Source organism: Nicotiana tomentosiformis, chromosome 1 (genome assembly GCF_000390325.3).
Source record: "Nicotiana tomentosiformis chromosome 1, ASM39032v3, whole genome shotgun sequence".
In the NCBI taxonomy this organism is placed as follows: Eukaryota; Viridiplantae; Streptophyta; class Magnoliopsida; order Solanales; family Solanaceae; genus Nicotiana; species Nicotiana tomentosiformis.
The window spans coordinates 100,997,722-101,006,652 of NC_090812.1; the positions used below are offsets into that span (position 1 = coordinate 100,997,722).

Sequence of the window (8,931 nt, forward strand, 5' to 3'; positions counted from 1 at the left end):
GCCCGCTATTTAAAATATATCCATAATTTATAATGTATTTAAATATTAGCCAATTCACCCAAACTTCAGGACTAAGTATCTTGAATTTGGAAATTCAGGACTTAGTATCCTGGATTTTTGAGCTGCTAATTTGAAATTCAAGACCAAATATCCTGAATTTCTAAACTACTAATTTAAAATTCAGGACATAAGATTCGAACTTCTGGACACAATTTTCGAACTTTAGGATACAATGTCCTGAAGTTTGAATTTTGTGTTTTAAGCTCTAGGACGCCGTGCCCTGAAGTTTGAGCAAAATTGACTAATTTTTAAATATATTGTAAATTGTGAATATATATATTAAACAACACACTTAAAAGTGGCTACCGGGTGTCATTTCCACTCAATTGTGACCCCAAAACAAATGCCCCAGCATTATATGACCAAGCCCAAATCAAACCCGTTCAGTTGAAACACGGGTCCCGGAATTTCACCAAAACCCTAAACCCTAGAATTCAACGCAATTCCTGTTCCACAATTACACCAAAACCCTAAACCCAGGTATGCAACTCGCAAATCGGCTTGTCTATTTGCTCAGATGCTCAAATCGGAAACCCCATGAATTTAGGGTTTTCACGCAATTCACAGCATCAATCTCAAGCCTTAAAGTAGCATGGCGCAAGGACTCAAAGCTAGACCAAGCAATCGAAGACGACAAAAAATGGAAGCATTGTGCAAGAGTTGTTAAAGAAGTGCTAAACGAACCGGGTCAGGTAATTCCACTTCACTATTTGGAGAAACGCCGCGAAAGATTGAAGTTGCCCGTTAAAATCAAAACTTTTCTTGATTTGAACCCCGGATTATTCGATACTTATATGGATCGGGTCAGGCCTAAATCCGACCCGGTCGCGTTCATTCGGCCAAGCGATAGATTAAGGCAATTCTTGGAAGAGGAGAGTAGTATTTATGTTAAAAATGAAAACTTTTTGGTTTCTAAGTTATGCAAACTTTTAATGATGTCTAAGGACAAGGTTGTAAGTGCAGATAAATTAGTACAGGTAAAGAGGGAATTCGGGTTCCCGAATGATTTTTTGGTAAATTTGGTGCCAAAATATCCAGAATATTTTAACTTAATTGGTGAACCTGGGGAGGGAAAATCATTTTTACAATTAGTTACATGGAACCCGGAGTTTGTGAAGTCGGTGATTGAGCTTAGAGCTGAGGAAGAATCAAGGTTAACGGGGATCAGAACTAGGCCAGCGTTTAACTGGAAACTTCCTCCGGGCTTTTTCATTAGGAAGGAAGTGAGAGAGTGGATTCGAGATTGGATGGAGCTTCCTTATATATCACCCTACAATGATGTATCACATTTGGATCAATCTTCACGAGAGATGGAGAAGAGGACTGTGGGGTTTTTCCACGAGTTGCTATCTCTTTCTATTTATAAGAGGGTTCCTATCGACATTTTGGGGAAGTTTAGTGACGAGTATAGGTTCTCAAACGCATTCTCGAATGTATTTACTAGGCATTCGGGGATATTTTATATGTCGTTGAAGTGTGGGATTAAAACTGCAATGCTTAGGGAAGCATACAAGGATAGTGAGCTGATTGATCGAGACCCACTTCTCGAGATTAAAGACAAATTTCTTGAGTTACTTGCTGAGGGCCACAAGCAGAAAGCTGATCGATTGAGATTGCAAAGAGAGATGGTGCAGAAGGACATGAAAATGATGTCAGTTAGCAATACTGGACTAGACTATCATAAATATGAGGAGGAGCTCCTGGACGAGGAGGTAGATGCCGAGCTGTCAACACTAACTTCATCTTGAAAGTCAAGTTGGGTGTAAATACAAAATGGCTAGTGATGTTAGAACAAGGAGTCTTCATTTCCTGGGTCTCAGTGAGGGAATATTCATTTTGAATATGCTACGTTTCAGAGAGGATTTCTTCTGACAAATGAAACCAAAAGATGCTGTTCATATGATTCAGTTGTTTGTACCAACTCGTTCTTTTTCTCTGCAAACTTCTACTTCCCTCAGACCAAGGGTTACATCACTTTGGGTTTCAGCACATGCTTCTGCAAATTCTTGTTTTCTTGGTGACTTTGACTAGCAAAGCAGAGAGTTGAGATTTCTGGGTAATTATTTACTGCTCATTGCAACTTGCAAATTAACAGAGCACTTATGATCTTAGTAGACACTGTTTTTGCAAAGCAGCTGCGTCTTTTCAAAAAATTTGGGACAAGATATTATTGTTGAGAAACCCAACTTCACAAATTTGGATGGACATTCTTAGTTTAAAATTAATTGCTTCATATGAGAATTTAAGTTCAACCTGACAATCTCCCCCCCCCTTTTTTTTTTTCTCTTGAAAAGTAGTTCAAGCTGACAACTTCTCAGACATGTTTTGAGACCAACAGAGTCTTAATTTGTATAGACCTTCTTTGGCATGCATCTCTCTCTTTCCCCACACTCCCATACCCTGATGTCTCTTGTTTCTACTCTTCTTTGTTTCCCTTCCATTATCTAAGGGCTGTAAGAGTTGCTGATATGATGGTTTTGAAATGAAATAATGAGAACTTAACCATCTCTCTTCTTATGCCCTATAACGGAGGATAATACTGCCTTATCCGTTGGTTACATTTTTTTCCTTCTTCTTATTGATGAGTTATCCTCCATTTACTATTAAGCCGATAATCATTTCAGGACTTCCTGATTTTAGCAAGTTTCGTTCCTGGTGTGCCTATAAAGCTTCATTAAATGACAAATCTTATCCACCAAAATATGGCAGATGAAGCTGGATATGAGTCCTATATACAACAACAATTACGCCTCAATTCCAAATAAAGTTGGGGTCGGCAATATGGATCCTCACTTTTCTTTTTAAGCTCAACTCATATCATCATCATTGCCAAAATAACATAAGAGTAGTGAAAATAAGTTAAATATTATATAGATAAAGTAACAATAATAATAATAATGATAATAATAATAATATTAAAAGTTCTCTAACAAATTTAAACCCTATTCCTAGCTAGTAAGTATCACATATATGGATCCTTTTCTTCTATTGTGCCCTATCTTTAGCTAAGTCTGCATTGATTCAAAGAATTTGTAGGTCTTTCGAGACAACTTCCTTTCATGTGATTTTAGGTCTACCTTGTCCCTGAACAATTGTTACTTTCATCTGGTTCGTCATGCATGGTTCAGTGAATAGTTGCAAACAGTTGAGAGCACCTATGAAACCTACAATATAGCTCCTGAACTAAGGTTTCATGTCTCCGCATCTTAAAAGAATGGTCCAATGCCAATCGCTCAGGGGATTGCTTTCTATCCGTAAAACACCCTGAAAGCAACAAACTAACAACAACAAACTCAGTGTATTCCCACAAGTGGGTTTTGGGGAGGGTAGTTAGTACGCAGCCTTACCCCTACCTTATGCAGGTAGAGAGGTTGTTTCCGATAGACCCTCGGCTCAAGACCCTGAAAGCAGCAAACTATCTCCTAAAAAGGATAATGACTGACAAGAAGGGTCACCAGCAGGAAGAATTCCAGTGGAAAGGAGGCAAGATCCAGCATGTAGCCAGAGATTTTATTTGGTCTTAATGCAACAAGTTAGAAGTTTCGAATATTGTACAGAAGAAACTGATTGAATGCATTTTCCTCTTGCAGGCATCTTTAATTCAATGTCGATAGCTGCATTAGAAGGGAGATTTGAGCATCAAGGATGAATAATTCATAATAAATTCGAGTAATATGGATTATGCTATTCTGTTGTCGACCTGCAAATATAACATGCCTTGTAAACGAGGTGTCAGCCTCGCATAAACTCAGTTCATAATGTGAGATGATGACTACCAAGCGCCAATCCTGGAAGTGGAACATATCTGATGTGATAAAATCATTGATCATACCAAATTAGCAAAATTGCTGAAGATTGCAGTTTCTCAATAATAATTGCACTTGTGGACTGCTCCATTGGGTATGACAGGGGAGCACATGCTAATTATCTAGCCAAGTGGTGATTGAACAGATGAAAGAGGTGGACAATATGATGACCGGACAATAGTTATGTTTCGTGGAGCAAGGGATGTGGTTGGAAACTTATGGGCCTAATGATAACTGCAGGGGATGTTTAATATGATTTAAATTTTCAGTATAAGCATCCTGCAGACCGAGAACAGGCTACAGATGCTAATTTCTTTGTAAGATAAGTCTGGTGCGATGGAGTTAATCATGATCAGTATATATTCATCTTCCTTTCCTGAAATTTTGAGCACCTTCCCTTATGCCAAAAAAGAAGGGTAAGGGCCAGGGAAATGGTCTAGTTTGTACTAACGTTTGACACTAGTGTGACTTTGTTCCTCTAGTTTGGTTAATATTCAGATCTCCCTCTATTTGGGATTGAGGCATATTCGTTGTTGTTTGTTGTAGTTATTGAGATCTCCATCTAAAACTTTTCCTTTGTGAGGATAATATGCACTGGTTGGATTTCCTGGCATCATCATAGCTACCAGAAACTATCTCATATTTTTGCTTCCAAGTTTCTTTAAAGTAGAGTAATATTTTATGATCTCAAATTGTTAGAGGAGTTCCAATTGGTAATTTAACTTCGTAAAGATATTGTTTAGGGCTGGACTTAGCTGCATTTACCTCTTGGTATTGGAAGTATATTATGCTTATAGGAACTCCTTGATCCTGCTATACATCATTTTCTTTTTTTCTTTTCCAAATTTTTGTCCATAATTTTTGCAACAACTAGCCAAGCTTATATATTAAGGGGTTTACCGATGGTTTGCAGCACACATTTGTACCTCAGTAATGTTGACCTACGTTGGGTCAGGAAATAAAGAGTCATTTTTGTATAAGCAACATTTTGTATCACAAGGCTTAAAATAAGTGAGTTTAATTCTCGCTCTCCCCCGTCCGCTTCCTTGATTCCCCAATGTAATAAACAACAACAACAACAACAACCCAGTATAATCCCACTAGTGGGGTCTGGGGAGGGTAGTGTGTACGCAGACCTTACCCCTACCCTGGGGTAGAGACGCGGTTTCCGATAGACCCTCGGCTTCCTCCCTCCAAGAACTCCCCACCTTGCTCTTGGGTGACTCGAACTCACAACCTCTTGGTTGGAAGTGGAGGGTGCTCACCACTAGAGCAACTCACTCTAAAAAATTCCCCAATGTAATAGAAATTCTAAAAAAAAATTCTTATTGTATTTGAGCACTCTTAGAAGTAAAACCCAGGCCCTTCTGATTGTGAATGATAAATCCTTTAGTTTGCTTGTCTTTATGTTTTTCAACTGGTACTGTTTTTTGTTTAATTCCTTGTATTATATGCTTTTGCTGATTCATAGACATCTCCAATTTGGAACAATAAGTCTCTAGAGTAACAAGCTGGCAGCTGCCAATAACTTTGGAATAAAAGGAAGAAAATCAGAAACATTGAATGTGATAAATAGTTTGCTAATCCCATCTCCTCCCTCAACAGGTGATAAAAATGAGTACTTATTGTAAGCACTTGGATTTTTAGTACTTCTATTTATTTATTTATGTATGTTTGTTTGTAACAGTTCGGAAGCTTTCAGTTGTCTCAATTTTTGCATTGAGAAAAAGAAGCACCATTCACACAAAAAGAGAGGCTTTCTCAACCATGGACCTAATATGCTCTACTATAAGATACATACCAAAATTCACTCTTTTCTGTCTTTCAATTTTTTTTGGCTGATGAAACCTAAAAAGCAGTACCTAACTTGAATACCATGGAAAGCTTGTGAATGCAGGGTTATAGTCTATATAAGTGAAAGATAGATTGGTGGCAGGTAGATACTTGTACTTACTACTTATTAGTGAGGATATAACAAAGACCTTGAAAGCTGCTTTTTCAAGTGTCAAGTAGCAGAACGTTTTGTCAATCGGGGAGATGGACATACACAGCCTAACAAAGATAGTATTGATTGTGGTTTTCCTAGTGCTGCACCCAAGTGGATCAAGAAGCCAATGGGTGCCTCAGCCACCTATTGTCACTCGTCCACTTTGTGCCTCTCAATTTGCACTTGTGAATCATGCATGCTCATTGCTTCCATACACTCCAGGGCCTCCACCATCACCTCCTCTACCACCGCCGTCACCTCCTTCTCCTCCTCCTCCTCCAGAAAGAAGACACAGACACAGGCATGGACGACGCCACGTTCACAAGGAAACTCCTATAGAAGAGGAGTGCTGTAGGTGGATGAAACAAGTCGATAGTGAATGTATCTGTGATCTGCTGGTTCACTTGCCTCCTTTCCTTTCTAGGCCTGTACACCAGTACACTGTTGTGGTTGATGCATCTTGCAATGTTACTTTCGAGTGTGGTTCGAGGATAAAGTTTGAAACTCAAATGTTACCCCAGTTTCCTTGATGCCCCCCCATCTCAAAATAACCTTTCACAGGAATTATGGGATACTGGTGTTTGTTTATCTTTGTTAACTATAGCTTCTTGAAATTTTAAAAAAAGAAAGAAAGATAAGTAATAATGATCTATTTTGTTTTAATGCTGATGAAAGTTTTAATGTGTAGTTGAACTAAAGAAATAAAGTGATGTAGTATCTGTTTCCATCAGTTTTGTGCTAACCTTTTCTGCGCCTTGTAACTTCTCTGTTTCTCTTCAAATATGTACCGCTTAAAGTTTTTCTTGGTTCTTGTTTGCTAACATTGAGAACACTGAACCCAAATTAAGAAAGCCTTTATTGGCATTTTTACCTATACCTTCTAAGCGGAGGTATAACTAGTATGATTTTGTCCGTTTAACTCAACTCATTACTAAGGAAATAAACACGAATTCATATAATAAGATCACAATCTTTCTAAAAGTCATCATTCTCTTTTATATATACAATAAATAAAACATGAAAAGTAGCCCTTCTCTTTGGTCTTACTGCATCTGGCGCCCAAATAAAGGGTTAAAATTAGCTTTTGCCAAGTCAACCAAATATATATTTTAACGTTTATATAGTCTATTCTTTGAATAAATGATCAAATATCATGTAGGCCAACATAGCCACTACGTACTAACTTTGATGGGACTTGTGCTCTTTGTAAAGAAGTATTAGAAAAATTAATGATTGTTAAGGCCTCAAATTAAACAAGAGCAGGAGTAGAATAATACGAGATCGTGTAACTTTATTCACTATCCACAAATAGCACACATGAGGAATAAAGTAGAGTTTGACTAATAGAGTATCATAGTATAGCCAAAAAAAGAGACTTCGAATGGAATTACATGCTGATTTTGATTGATTTGATTGACTTTGAGTTTATTTCCAGCTTATTTTTTCATTCCAATACACCTTTTAACACATCCTAAAGAAAATTACCATCCAGCTAGAGTCCGGAACCAAAATGTGATTCTTTTGGACTCAAAGAACTAAAATATGTGGGGAAAAAACTTGGGGACCATAATATGTATAGCATGGTATTGCACCGCACTATACCTTAACAGACAAACGTAAAAGTTGTGCCCACTAATAATTCTTCTGGTATTAACTGACACGCCAATAATTCAACATGGTATAATGCGATTAAATACAGCGCTATACGTAAAAGTTGAGCCCACTAATAAATCTTTTGTACTTAATTGATAGACCAATAATTTAACTGGGTATGACATGCATATTTAAGGCGCTATACATCAATTTTTTCCTTATTTAAAGAGTTTGAGGAGGATTTTGTACCGTTGTCATTTTTGTTTTTGTGTTGTAGTATTAAACTAATAAATAACCCGAGAAATAAAAACACATGCGCAAATAATGTAAAACATAAATAATGTTGCTAATATATACTGAATGTCATATGTACAGATAATAAAAAATACAGTGTGTCCCACAACCTGCATGCTTTAAAGTATTGGCTGGCCTGAGGCGCATCCCATCCCGCCCGGCTACACTATCAGGATTATCCTCATCACGCCGCCTCTTTCTCGGAGGATGCGCTGAAGCATGATCGTCGGTAAGGATGGCAGGCTCAGTAGAAGGGGTCGTCGGTCCAGCATAACCTACAGAATAATAATATATTTTAGTATATGAAATATATATTACTAATATACGTATTAGCTAAAACAAATTTAATAGTCTTACCATGATCTCGGCAGGCTCCTGAATATAATCATCCGTCTTAGGCATGTCCGTATCACACAAAGTGGCCTCCGTGACGGGCGAGGATGATGCCTTTAAAAAAAAATTGCTTTAGATATTGATGACTAATCAATGAGATAAAAATAAATATAAATGATGACCCATAACTCAGTCGGCACCCACTATGCACATCTCGTGTCGGACGATCATCAGCAATCGTCGATGGCTCTGGAGGACGAGAAAAATACTGATCTCACTCATGTCGCGTAATGGACGTGCCCGCGATCAACAATGAAGCTGACAGGGTCACCTGCAAAGTCCCTGGCGTCAGCTGAAGGCTGAATGGCGGCATATCATGGGGAGCATCATGTGGCTTAGGGTGGTCACCCGACTGATCAACTCCAAAATCTTGAACAGGTGGCTCAACGCCCCCTTGCTGGGGACCATATCCTCGCCGACCCCTGCGACCTCGTGGGACACCTCTTCCTCTCTAGGCATGTCTGCCGTGTCGATCACGTTCAGGCTCCACTGCTGGCCCATGATGGTACTACTCTGGCGGCAAATAATCAGCCTCGTGTCCTAAGCGCTCGTCATCTCGGGCTCACCTCAATGTCCGGGAAGCCAGATCCTTAACCTGATGGCCATACTCGTGCAAAGTTGTCGCTCCTACGCCGGTATACTGCTATATCTATAGCCCTAACTGGTAGAACAGATGTAAGCCAATAGCCTGACGGGCGTCAAGTGCAAACGACTGTCCCCACTCAATGCAGCCTTCTTCGCTGGCTGGAACCCGGTGAGCAACATCTCCAGGTACTGCAATCCCGTATAATCTCTGAG

General features: G+C 38.9%; 2 protein-coding genes across 2 annotated transcripts; both read left to right on the plus strand.

The window, feature by feature from the left end:
- Window positions 1-405: 405 nt before the first annotated feature.
- On the plus strand, window positions 406-6,583 carry LOC104118151 (protein WHAT'S THIS FACTOR 1 homolog, chloroplastic). The gene is made up of 2 exons (XM_009629342.4): window positions 406-2,116; window positions 3,651-6,583. Exon 1 carries the CDS (start codon window positions 543-545, stop codon window positions 1,806-1,808), a length of 1,266 nt encoding a protein of 421 aa, XP_009627637.1. The 5' UTR covers window positions 406-542; the 3' UTR covers window positions 1,809-2,116; window positions 3,651-6,583.
- On the plus strand, window positions 5,904-6,383 carry LOC104118150 (uncharacterized). Its single transcript, XM_009629340.4, has one exon. It carries the CDS (start codon window positions 5,904-5,906, stop codon window positions 6,381-6,383), a length of 480 nt encoding a protein of 159 aa, XP_009627635.1.
- Window positions 6,584-8,931: the final 2,348 nt, after the last annotated feature.

Excerpts from the sequence above, each read along its gene's own strand:
- LOC104118151 (XM_009629342.4), top strand. The coding sequence starts at position 543 with ATGCAACTCGCAAATCGGCTTGTCTATTTGCTCAGATGCTCAAATCGG.
- LOC104118150 (XM_009629340.4), top strand. The coding sequence starts at position 5,904 with ATGGACATACACAGCCTAACAAAGATAGTATTGATTGTGGTTTTCCTA.